The 13,755-nt window shown below is 41.5% G+C and overlaps 1 protein-coding gene across 1 annotated transcript in view; it reads right to left on the bottom strand.

Moving 5' to 3' along the window:
• PRDM16 (PR/SET domain 16) overlaps positions 1-13,755 on the bottom strand; it is a 456,415-nt gene that overhangs the window by 8,512 nt on the left and 434,148 nt on the right. Inside the window, exons 11-14 of the mRNA XM_077837220.1 lie at positions 10,635-10,804; positions 9,338-9,415; positions 2,027-2,196; positions 376-550 (exon numbers count right to left, since the gene is read on the bottom strand). Of these exons, the coding sequence (XP_077693346.1) occupies positions 376-550; positions 2,027-2,196; positions 9,338-9,415; positions 10,635-10,804 (593 nt within the window). The remainder of the gene's footprint in view (positions 1-375; positions 551-2,026; positions 2,197-9,337; positions 9,416-10,634; positions 10,805-13,755) is intronic.

Here is a 13,755-nt window from a genome sequence, read left to right as displayed (position 1 = left end):
GCTCCTTAGAGACTTAGACTTCTTTTACAGAGCTTTCCAAGGCTTTTCTGCAAACCTGACGGATCACTTGATGGTTACCTGTTCTGTTCATTCCCTCTGAAGCACCTGGCACTGGCCACTGTTGGAAGACAGGCTACTGGGCTAGATGGACCTTTGGTCTGATCCTGTATGGCCGTTCTTGTGTAATTTCTGCCACAAACAGAAAAGAATTGGGACGCTCTGTATAAGGAGTCTAAGTTGAGTGCCTTGCGGGATTCTCATTATTACTCTAATCTCTTCAGACTATTTGAAATCAAGCCCTGAACATGCAGATGGCTGGCCAGCCTTTGAACAGTCTGGTAAGAAGTGTCCATTAGTGTGGCTTTGTTTGTTTACCTTTTATCTGTTAAAGTTGATGCTTGATTCATCTCGCTATTTGCAATAAAATTTCTGATTTCAGAGAAATACGAGTCCTCTTTCTCATCTAAAAGTGCATGGTTGTCTGGCTCCGAGTTTGGGGAGGAGGCACTGGTCCCAAGGTGGTTAGTAATGACTCCAGAGTGCTGGCTCACTGCACAGGGGACAAGGGACAGGAGAAAGAATCAGATATTGCCAACACTGCTCTCAACAGAAAACAAGGAGGAAAATTAACGCAATAAAGCATTCACTGCATGGTAAGAATTTACATTGAAAGAAAGTTTCAGGAAACAAAAATCTTGGCAGAAAAAGTGATATCTTCCAAAAGTGAATGTGCACAGAGAGACATAATTAGTATCTGTACAGGGACGGGAAATATTATTAAGTACTGTTATCTAGCTATCCTAGGTTTTTCACATAGTGCACAGTCAACCTATGGAACTCCTTGCCGGAGGATGTTGTGAAGGCCAAGACCATAACAGGCTTCAAAAAAGAACTAGATAAATTCATGGAGGATAGGTTCATCAGTGGCTATTAGCTAGGATGAGCAGGAATGGTGTCCCTACCCTCTGTTTGCCAGAAGCTGGGAATGAGCGACAGGGGATGGATCACTTGATGATTACCTGGTCTGTTCATTCCCTCTGGGGCACCTGGCACTGGACACTGTCGGAAGACAGGATCCTGGGCTAGATGGACCTTTGGTCTGACCCAGAAGGGCCGTTCTTATGTTCTTATTTTCTTATCTGCCCCCTCACTACTGCAGTATCTGAGCACCTCGCAAGCTTTAATGAATTTATCATCACAGCACTGTGGGCAGGTAGTTATGGTTCCCATTTGACCTATGCAGGAACGGAGGCATGGAGAACTGAAGGGCCAGAATTTTAAAAGTATCTAGGCACCTAAAGGTGCAGATAGGCACCTAATGAGATTTTCAAACATGCCCAGGGCACTTTTGAAAAGTCTTATGGGGCTTCAATACCTTTAATAAGTGACTTGCCCAAGGTTACACAAGGAGGTTGGGACAGAGCAGGAAACAGAATCCATGTCTCCGAAGTCCCGACCCTAAGCACTGCACCACGCTTCCTCTGTTACTATGGAGTTAGCAGTTCTAAATGATACGTCAAGTTCGTACTGTCACATACGCAGTTCAGTATTACTGGCATTTACGGTATAAAGACATTGGAGAAGAAGAATTCATTATAAACTTCTGTTTCTATTTGCTTGTAGCTTTTTGAAGAAATTTCTTCTCGGCTGATAGTTCATATATTGGGTTTCAATACACAGGTTCCTTCTCTCTCTTTGTGGGGTTGGTTTGTTAGATTTTTGCTTATGTGAAAAACAACTTATCTGCTTCCGTTATGTGAGCATCTAAAAATATATTATTTCAGCTTTAAAAAAGTTTGTGTGTGTGTGTGAGTGAGTGAGAGACAGAGATACACAAACACATTTCTTTGTAATTTTAGAAATGCAACATCTAAAATAAATATTTTTCTTTTGCTGACCAGTAATATTCATGTACAAGAATGGATATTTCCATGAAGATTCTCACATGTGACCCAGAGTGACTTAAACTGAGGATTTCTCTCTCCAGTGTCCCGAACAGAATTACACAGCAGGGTTGACTCCCTACCTGGCACATTCTCATGTTCATGCTTCTTAAGGTGTCGGTCCAAGTTGGTCTGCTGCCCAAAGCATCGGTTACACAGGTGACATTTGAATGGCTTCTCCTTGTTATGGATGTTTCGAACGTGCCGCTGGAGGTTAGAGGAAATGCTGAATGACCTGTCACAGTATTTACACCTGAAAAATAGAAGCAAATGCCAATGAGTGCAACCGAAGGGGGAAAAAAAACCTACCATCAAACATTGCTCTATAAATCTTTACTTGACTGTGGACCTGGAAAGCACGGGGCATTAATCATCTCAGACAATTCTGATATTAGTATTATTCAAGATGCAGAAAGAAGGGGTTAGGATTAATTAAGAGGTTAGCCAGTCCAAACAAATAGGAACTTAAAAGTAAATAATTACTTTTCCATGTACCACCACAAAAGGAGAATTTATGTCTCTCAGGTTTCTTATTTTGTAAAGAAAGAAGAAGGGGGAGAAGGAGATAGAAAGGAAGAGAAAGAAAAGCCCATTAACTCGTAGATTTACAAGTGACAGTCATTTGGAGATAAAATAGGCTAGTAATTTTTTGTGAAATTTCTAAAGGGCTGAAGGAACAAAGAGGTGCTCGAGGTGTAGGCCTATTAGAATATAATTTAAAATAATTAATTAATATGTATATTGTGGTAGTACCCAGCATCTGCAAAATAATCTCCAGACACAGAGGGAAATGCACTCCCTGCCCTAAGGAGTATATGCAATCTAAAAACAAAACTATGATTTATTTAGCAAATGATCACGCAAACCAGAAATGGCATTTGTAAAGGTGGAGGAAACCTACCCATTGGTGGGAAGTTAGTGAATGTAAGGAGCCATGGAAGAGATCACTGGGAAAGATTCTCCCTTTCAAATAAGTCCCTGCAGAACCCACAGTTGATGTGTCAGCAGTTCATTTCCAAACTATGCTCGCCCAACACACTTTATGTTCAATGTCTTTGAAACAAAGTAGGAGTATAGAGGCCTTTGCAAATGCAATGGCTTTGTGAGCCCAAACCCTCTGCACTCACTTGTATTGAGGAACAAGAATGTACCTAACTTACTGAAGAGGGCAGCTTTGAGCCACAAGGAAGGGTTTCAGTATTGAAGATATCAAATGTTAAGTCCTTTTTATATCAGTCTGAATCTCATCAAGTTTCCTTTCCCCAAGTCCCATCACCACAATCCGCAACAACAGTGGAATTCTTTCTCCTCTGTGGACTTTTGCAAATCGTTTAAACTTTCTGGACCAATTTCTGCACTCACACCAGCATAAATCCTGAGTAACTATACTTACTTTAAAGGGAGTTGCTCTGGATATATACGGGCATAACCAAAAGCAAAATTTGGCCCATTAAACCCAGCTCCTGCAGAACACAACATAAACCCTGCTGTTGGCCAAGTCTTGTTAATTTTCTGAATGTTCCTAGTCCCATTTACTTCAGTGAGAGGCCTTGGGTGTGAGGAAGGCAATCAGGGTTGGACTCGGTTGTACCATTTAGCTCTGAAACTAGATTCAGCCCATCAGTAAGACATAATGTTGTTTTTTTAAAAAACATAAAAGATTCAAATGAGGGAGATGTGGACGTGTCAAAAATCTATGCTAGGGTGGCGCACACACACCTTCTGGATGTGCTGCAGCTGTGCCTGTGGCTTGGTCTCTAAAAATGTATTCATATTATTGTTGGAAGTAACAGAGATATACAGTATATATGAAACTCTCCCTCCAAATATTTATGGATTCCACATCCACCTCTGTGTTCCCTACTGTTAAATCACAAATGAGGATCAAGACATTAGCTATAATGTAACTTCATCCTCAACACACGAGGAAACGCACCCAGTCTTTTGCTTTATCACATTTTTTTCAAACTGCCTTTCTCCAAAATTCTTTTCCAAACACATTTCTTTTTTTAACTCAACTCTTACAACATGCAAACTGACCCAGCGATGAAAACAGAGCACGCTGCCTCTTTGGACGCTTGCTTTTGTTGACAACAAGAAAGCCAAAAAACCCATGTTCTGTATTGATGACTCAACATGCACAAGTTTTGTACAGCGCCCTTTCCCTCCCCCAAATTGAAGGGTCTGATTTATATTTATATTGAGCATCTGCGGCTTCTACTGAGGCCACCCGAAGATGAGGGTGCTCATGACTTCTTGTAATCAAGATTAAAAGGTCCAAATAACAACATGTCCCGATTATTCCATAGACACCTGGCTACCAATTCTTCCTCTTTGTTTTCTATTCTTTGGAACTATAGTAAGAACATCATACAGGACAATTAAGAAAGTATGCCTTTTGGCTCATCAGTGTCATATTTTTGTATGTACACAATACCCACCTACACACAGAGCTAAACACACCATAAATAAACAAAGGTGATGCTAAAATTGGCAGGAACCCCCCAATTAAACCAACCCAAAAGCATGTTAAGCCACTCCAAGAAGCTCTCTATTAGCTGAATGAACAACTGCCGCTTCCAAAGAACAGGCCGTCACACTGAGAAATTGAGTTCGAACAATGTGTGTGCTGTAAAACAATGGAGAAATTCTCAGAAATTCACAAGGTTTGACTAATCAAGGGATTTGAGGGACGCTGTCCATGGGTAAGAATGTTTGGGAGGAGGGAGGGGCACACACACCATAGCTCTGGCAGTTCCCACAGTGGGTATGACCACAGATCACACAGGCAGGTCAAACGTCACTGGAAGTGCAGGAAAGCAACACCCCAAGGTCACTCCTGTTTTGATTCGAAGGTACATCAACCCTTACCCTGGCTTCAGGCTTCTAGCAATATAAAAAGGAAGGGGACAGGGATACTGTAGAATGACACAGATCTCTAGAAAGGGACACAGGTCATTTAGCTTCTTGAATGCAGAAGCTTCTACCTCTCTGGCCTTGACTTCTGCAAACTTGCCCCCCTAAGGTCCGCTCCAATGCTGGTAAGACTAGCCTTCTGGCTACTGCTCCAACCACATGCTCTGACTACCACTACTCTGGCCACTGCGCTCCAAGTAGCTCTTAACTAGCTGCTCCGTCACCTCCACACCAAACACAAGCTTCTTGTCTTTGCGTTTAAGGCTCTTCACAACTGAGCCCTGCCCCACTTTGCTCTAATAACCTCTCCTTAGCATCTCCCTCCTTCACTCAGGCAGCGACACCAGCCTTTGCTGTCCACCAGTCAGTGTCTTGTGGATTGGAAATACTCCTTGATAAAAACCCATACAGCTTATTCCTCATCCTCCCTCAAATCCCTCCTTAGAGCTCCCCACACCACCCTGCCTGTTGAGCGTGACTAGATTGGTGAGAACTCCTTCCCCGGCCTTCCTTTTCCTGCTCCCTTACTCTTCCTGACTCTACCATTCCTCACCCGACCTCTACCCGCAGTTAAAAAATTAAACCCCATCCAAACATGTAATTCCCCAAGTGGTGCCAATTGCTCGTATGTTATAACCCAATCCCTTCTGTCTGCTCTGTGTCTTTTAGACTGTTATGCCATTTGGGGTAGTGACTGCCTCTTATCTGTGTTTGTACAGTGCCTGACACAATAGGGCTTCAGTCCTCACTGGGGCCTCTGACTGCTACCATAATATAATTGTTTACTGCTGCTGCTGTTATTGTAGGTCTACTTGCCACGTCCGGCTCACATTACTCACATGAGAAGTTCCAGGGACTTCAAAGGGAGTATGCATGAGTAAAGCAAGAAGGATTTGGCCCCATGTTTGTCAATTTATTTAGATGTTCAGGAAGCCTTTGAAAAGTTCGCTTGACAGGCCCTTGCTTTAACTATGAGCTATGGGGATCCAGGGTAGGATATGGAGAATGGATAAAGAGCTTGTTAAAAAAACAGAAAACAGAGGGACATGTGAAGGGAGGTATTTCTAATGTCTGTGAGTGCAGGGACGAGGGAGACGTACTGTATTAAATGTGGTCCCAGAGGGGTCAGAACTTGGATCTCTGCTGGTTTTAATCTAAATAAATTACCTCGACAGAGAGACCAACTTTAAATTTAGGGAAGAGGTAAATGCAGAGGCTGAAGGAACATAGAACACAAAAGGAGTTGCATTTGGTTTGTAAACTCACTGACAAATTGCCAGTGAAATTTATTGCTGAGCAATTTAAAATAATACACCAGCAGGCTCAAAAATAATAAGCAGGAACAAATGATGGATAGCAATGAGCCAGAGCTGGGGAACTTTGAGAAAGATCTCAGAGAAATAGTGGACAACCCTTAAGACCTCAAGGAATACGGAGACATGGTTTAAAAAGCCAGTTGGAGAGGAAAAAGCAGGTAGAACACCGATGTATAACATTGTGTAACGGAGCTAGTCACCATAGAACTAAGATACTCTGATTAAATCACAACTGGAATATTATGGTGCCTTGTTCTTACTACACTATAAGTAACATGATTCCACTTGTAAAACTTTACATTTATTTGAAGACTCAATAACATGAGCTGTAAAGACAGTAAAAGCCCTTAAACATATGGGTCCATATTCCTTCCCTATGTAACTTCCCAGTCTTGAGTGGAGTTTCACCAGAGATGCATTTAGCCCAGGATCTTTAACAGAAAACAAGAAAGAAGAGATTTTTATTGACCTATATGCAATCTTAAATGACATGGTAAATGTCAGCTGTAGCTGTTAGTTTCAACTTAGTGCAGACAACAGGACAGGGGGGCCGAAAAGGAAATGAAAGAAAAACAAATTCAAAACAGACGTCAGGAAGCACATCTTTATAGAAAGCATCGCAGATCTAGGGAACAACGTAACAGCAAGGTTGCCAAGGCTCCAGGATTGGGTGTAATTCAAGAATCAATTAGATGGCATCCTGGAGGGAATGGACTTTTGAAAGAGGGAATAAGCCTTGTTGAACCAAATGGCCTTTGCTTGTTCTTGATTCTGGTTTTATGTAGTTTCAAAGCAGGAGGGGGAAAGCCCCCACAAAACACCCTTGTATTCTTGTGTTTTAAACAGTAAGAGGGTCATTAAAAAAACCTGCTTCTTCTGAATCTTGCCTTGCAGTCCAAGGAGAAGGATGACAGAGCCCTGTTTTTTTACTACCTGAGTTGCCAGAGAAGTTTGACATTATTTCACAACAAGCCAAACTTATTTTGTCCTCCTCTGAAGGAAATTGAAATAGTTAAGTTTGATTGCTTTGTTTTATTCTTGGGTTCTGAAACATACTGTTGAATTTTAGACCAGATGGGGGAAAAGAACTGTAAATAGGAAAGAATGCCACCTAAATCCGCTGTATCACATAGATGTGCACGTCATGATACAGTCAAATCATCTTTAGCCATTTTGCTTTTAAATACATATGTACAGTACATTAGTATGTGTGGCTCAGTAACAAAATAAGTAGCACTTTAAAATTTCAAAACATTGTACAAACTTTAGTTAATTAGCTCCCATCATGTAATGTATTTTTTCCATTTTACAGATGGGGAAACTAAGACAGGTAAAGTGACTTGCCAAAGGTGAGACAGTTTATCAGTGGCAGTCAGGAACAGAACCTACATCTCCTGATTTGCTAATTCTTGCTCTAACAAGACTGCTTCTGTATTTGTGCACGTACATTTGTATCTCTGGGTCTGTGTTCCATGTAGGTGGTTTTGTTCATGTTTGTGCACATGTGAGTTTAAATAATCTTCCAAATTACAAGCGTGAACACAGGAACTGCTTAAAGAATCAAAAGAAAAGTTGCAACAAGAACAAAAAAATCCTGAGAATCAGCCAGGTTCCTTTACCCAGACAAAGTCAATGTTTGCTAAAAAAGCTTTCAGAACAATTATTGTTGCTAAAGTTGGAAATCGCAGTTCTCAGAGAGCAAAAGAAAATCAATGATAATTAAAGTCTTCTGTAAACATAGCACTAACTCTCAGGAGTACTATTCCAATGCAACATTGTCCAGAAGTCAATCCTCTATTATAAAAACACACACACACAGAGCTCATTTTCTGGGAGAAGACCAGATCAAATAAATCTTTATTTTCCTAACCTTTGTTAGGTTGCATGTCTCCTTTTTTGGAAGAAAACTGGACTCACCATCTGTGCATAATCGGGAGTGTGCATTTTGGTGAAACAAGGGTGTGGAGTGAATATGCAGTATTCATTCACCCCATATCAAATAATGAAACTGAAGAATTAGAAGAATAGTGAGTGGTTACAAAATATATGCCATTTTAGAAAGGCCTTACAAATAATTCTTTACGTAATGCTTACTATCAAAATTTAACTCTTCTGGAAAGGTTTAAATAAGGGGGAAAGTCACTTCATTAAATTAAACTAAACCACCAAAAATGTCCAGTATGTTTAACTTCATTAAGTTAAACTAAACCACCAAAAATGGCCAGATGGCCTTTTGCTGTTCCTAAAATTGTTTACATTTGCCTTTGTCAATATCACAGGTCTCTGTAGTGAGGGTAGAGATCCCAATGGTATTAATTACTAAAACACCATCACAACAATGAAAGGTACCTGAATTGTTGATATTAATGCTAAGCCTCAATAACAGTTACCAAGACTTGTTCTGAAAATTCTGATAAATATTATGATAAACTTTGGTGAGGACACAACTTGTCCTTCTCTTGTGTGAGCTCAGTTTTGCATGTACATATGCCTACAAACATTTTTTTCTAAATTTTTGTGAGCAACCGATAAAATGAATTGAAAAATTGAAAGGAAAAAAAGTTTGGCAAATTTTTCCACCATCATTTTTCAGTGAAAAATATAAATTTTTCCAGCTAGCTCTACTAAATTTTCAAACATTTGCACCAAGTGGATTTTGCATACAAAGCTTCTAGCACTTGAATGTGCCCCGGCGGGGCAAACAGGTATAAAAAGGGTGTGTGTGGGTTTGCACACATGCCATTTTGTGCACACACAAGTGCAGACTGAAGTGTGAAAATCACGCCCTTTACTTATGATGATCAATACTTTCACACTGACTAAGTTCATATTTATTTACTTATTTAAATTTCAAACAAGATATACAAAAAAGGCTCAAGAATCTGTTATTCAAGGCACCTCTGCCAAACATTAGAAGAAAACTAATCTAGCTAAACCCAACAGCAAGCTCACTGGCAACCCCTACAAAACAGTTGAATATTCAAAGACAGTCTTCAGTTCTCATTGAAGTGAATGGTTAATGAGAGTGTTAATCGTTATGTGTAATACTACGTTTCTACAGCATTGTGCAGGGCTAACGTTATTGAAATCAAGGGAATGGCACAGCGATGAACCAGGCCCTCAACATGTAGGGAAGGGATATTATCTGGACAAGAGTATCACCTGTACGGTTGTTCTCCTGTGTGTGTCCGAAGATGCCTTGTCAGATTCGCTGACCGGGGGAAGATCTTACCACAGTACCTAGGAAGGCAAAAGTCAAAGTAACTATGAGTGCCTTAATGCTCTGCAATACAAGGCCAATTCATAACATTCTGTTTCACCCCCCTACTCTCTGTCACTTATTTTGGTAACATTCCCAACTGACAACATTATCCTTTCTCAAATGACCTGTGCAACAACACACTATTAAAGTGCAGGAGAAGCTGGTACAATCAATTGTATTTAAGATGCAGACTAAAAGGAAAATGGCAAAAGACAATGGGTTATGCTCAAATGCTGAGAATGAACAGGAAAGCAGGATCAAATACCCATCATTACATGACTATAAGTTACCATTGTCTGGAAGAACTACTGCAGGGGCGATCATCTGCTCCGAACCAGGTGGTTCAGCTTTAGGAAGTGGTAAGAGACCAGAAAGCAGGAAAATAAGAAAGGGAACTGGATTTCACAATAAACACAAAAGGAGGAGTGGATATATTTACACACAGAGAATGCACCACGATAATAACAAATAAAGCTTTAAAATTCTGCCACTGCAAAATCTGACAGTTAATGTCATGGGGAACATGAACCAGGATGGATTTACATGATGAATAATAGACTCCAGGGATTTCTAAATAGCTAAGTAAAATCTCGGACTAAAGACTAAATGTGAACTGTGGACAAAATGGATGCATCCACCCTCCCAAAAATGCAATGGGAATTGGCATAAAAATTGGTAATTGCACATAAAAATATGGGTGTGTAGCCAGAGATTATTGTTATTCAATATGCATGTTCAGATATGGGGTTTTGCAGTGGAATGGATCCAGAAATATTTTTGTGACTGTGCCTACATTTGACATATTGCTGCATAAATTATCATGTTAAGTGGCAAAGTTTCGGATAGTTGAGGCTACAATGAGCTTGCATTATAAAGCCTTGTTTGAGCCCCCCCCACACATAAATTTGGTTTAGAAAATTCTATTTGGCCTGAGAATTGCTAGATTAAGGCTCTAGGTAAAAGGAGGATGCTGAATTTTCTTCAAACAAAAACCATCAGTTTTAAAATTAATATGTCACCAGCATCCTCTTCTCAGATTCTGCTCTGTGTATCTTTTCTCCACACCCCAGTGGAGATGGTTAACTCCTCCACGTGCCCCATAACATGCCTGTATTGGATGTTGCTTTAACAAGTATGGAACCATAATCCCAAACGGAGCAACTCGGGTTAGTTCCACTGGCAGTGCCTGTTCTTTACCTGCAGGTATAGCGCTCCTTGCCCTTGCGCAGGATGGGGTCTGACAGCGTAGGGGGCGGGGACCGGAAGTTGAAGGAGTGATGCGGGAGGGGCTGCAGGGATGTGCCAGTGTCTGTTTTCATGGCTGCAAAACTCTCCAGTTTCTCTGTCATGGTTTCTATGGCTGACATCTGTTTGTACAAGCAGAGAAGTCGTGTTATGAAAAGCCACTGAAAGAAGAAAACCGGAGGCACAGAACATGTTTCTCAGCTGTACTGTGTGTTTCCGAGGCTACTGCTGGCTCTAGCCCACATCCTCAGAAGCCAGCTCCACAGAGTAAAACAGGTTTACTTCAACCCAGTCGGTGCACTTGGAAATAATTAACCAGGCTCTGAGAAATCAGCTGAGGATTCAGCAGATAAAGCCAAGCTTGGCTGTGCAGTAAGCATCAGAATTTAGAAGCTGTACCAGGCACGTTTCTATCGTCTGCTATGCCCATATGTTGACTTTTGGCATTAATAACAATCTCAGAATGCACTTGGCTTCTCTCTCCCCCCATCTAAATGAGGCTTAGGGCGGTGGTGGTGAAACTAGATAAGAGTGTTGAATGCAGAAGCTGTAGAGCAAACACTTCCCCCAAACACAAAACAAACAAAGGCTGGGACTGTAGCATACAGCCTTTTATTTTTAATAGAGCATCCGCTACACGTACAGTCTCACCAAGGGCTTCAGAAGGAGAGGGAGAGACAGACCACCCCAGCGTTGAGAAAAGGAAGGTTTCAGACTGGAAGTGGCTCACAGGGAGGAGGCAGGAGAATTCTAGATGTATGGAGGGGGAAAGAGAACAAGTGAAGGAGTGATCTCCAGCCATGGAGAAGGGACAGAGACCAGGCTGAGCTTGGAGGAGTGAAGAGAGCAGACAGGGAGTAGGTGGATCTGAGGTCAGAGATAGGATGGGGTGAGTCCCCAGAGAGTTTTGAAAGCTAAGAAGGCAGTGTTTTAATTAGACACAAAGAAGGCTAGAAAGCCAGTAAAGGTGGTGAAAGGGTTGGTGTGATATGGGCCCATTTCCTGGAGTAGAAGAGAATTCCAGCCAAAATATACTGGGCTCCTTGCAGTTGAGAGAGTGAGGGTTTAGAGAGGCCATAAACTAAATGTTTTAAAAACCTACAGAAGGTGTGTGTGTGGGGAAATGCAGGGTTGGAGGATCCAGAAAGTCATAGTGGCGTGACACCGAGTATGTCTACACTGCAATTAGACATCTGTGGCTGGCCCGTGCCAGCTGACTCAGGCTTGAGGGGCTTGGGCTTGGGCTAAAGGGCTGTTTAAATGTAGACGTTCATGCTCAGGCTGCAGCCCAAGGGGCCCTCCCACCCCGCTATGGCCACTGCTCTATGCAGAAGGTGCATGAGCAGGGATGGACAATACTAACGGGTCTTTATCATCGGTAATTTATAGGACTTATGGAAGCTGATTCATCAATGGCTGTCATATCACACAGGACTGGGATCAGGGGCACTGGAGCAATTTGTATTGTGGGGGTGCTGAGAGCCATTAAACCAAACTGTAAACCCTGTATATGATGGAAACCACTTCAAGCCTGGGGCTGCAGCAGCAGCCCCAGCACCCTTAGTTCCAGCACCTATTCATGGGATTAAATGACCAAAGTGTGATGGATAAACAGACCCAGGGGACAGCAAATAAATCCAGTCACATGCAAAAATAAATATGGAGAAAAAGCAAAATGAATCATCATTAATTTCATTAGACTCAAAAAGCTCATGCAGAAAATCGCAGGGAGAAATTCAATTTAGAGGAACTGGCCAACGTTATTAACATTTGTTTCTCCACCCACGAGGAGTCTTTTAAGACACCAAACTGAAAATTTGGGTGAAACAAACAAGCAAGCAATAAAACTGCCTCCTTGCTGCAGATTACATCATAAAGAAAAAGTGAGTGATGGGGGGAGTGGGATCCTGTGAGCTGGAGAGCCAGCCGCAGAGCAGGGGAGACAGTGAGTGAGCGGAAGGGAGTAGGAAGCCATATATCAAAACCTAGATGCTCTAGTGTACAGGAAGGGCTGACCTTTTACACGTTTACACTATATTAAACTGGGTTGGGGGGTAATGAGAGCCAAGATATTGTTTGACAACCATCCATAAACCTTAAAAAAAGAGGAACAGTAAAGCCATTTCTCATTAATAGAGCCACAGCCCGTTAGCTGCAGACTCACAGCCTATGATAAATAGTAAGTAACACTTAGCACCAGCCATTTGAAAAGGTTACTTGAGCATTTACAGCAAAAGTCCAGCCCTAGCTGCCAGTCATATAACAAAACCATCATGTGAAAATGCTATCTGGATCTTTCAGAGCCATGTCACTTTGTCCTTTGCTGGAATACCTGGAGATATCTTTTGTTGTGCCCTGTTCTTTAGGCACTTAGTCAGAGATGTTTGCTAGCATGACAGCTGTGGGCTTATTTTAAAATTCTAAACACGGGTCATGGCCTCTCTAGTGGTAGAGGTGCTTTGTTATTTAGGGAACAAGTGACTGGTATAATAAAAAGAAAGGAAGAAGAAAAGAAAGTTAACAGGTGGGAAAGGGTTTGCCATTAAGTAATCATGAAGTCATACCATTTATTTATGTTGTCTAGAGGTTCGTTTAAAATAGACAATGTCAGACTAATGGAAATCATTGGAGAGGGGCTGCAGAGAAATACTGGATGCAAAACTAGAGCTGTGTAAAATTCATTCGGCTTTAAGGGAGAAACGCCTTTTGAATGTTCAGTCTGTACCACACATTAGGACTCAGTTCTAAAGGCTCCACTACCCAGAACTTCCTAAAAGGTCAATGGGACCATTCCATGAGGAATGGCTGCAGGATCAGGACCTACAGTAGAAGTGAAATCAGTGTATTTCTCAGTTGTGTTCCAGTTCAGAGAAATACTGAAATAAATACAAATGTGCATTTAGATTAATATGGGCTGTAAGAAAAGCAGAGACAAAGGCATACAAAAACCCTTTTAAGGCATGGGATTTAGGCAAACAACATCCCTGACATTAAACGGGTGGACAGTATGGATGAATGCCACACAACTCTAGAAAAAAGCGTCCTCTCTGTCTGCTTCCATCTTTATGATCAG

This window comes from Eretmochelys imbricata, chromosome 18, assembly GCF_965152235.1.
Source record: "Eretmochelys imbricata isolate rEreImb1 chromosome 18, rEreImb1.hap1, whole genome shotgun sequence".
Lineage (NCBI taxonomy): Eukaryota > Metazoa > Chordata > Testudines > Cheloniidae > Eretmochelys > Eretmochelys imbricata.
This window is presented reverse-complemented; position numbering and strand designations above follow the sequence as displayed.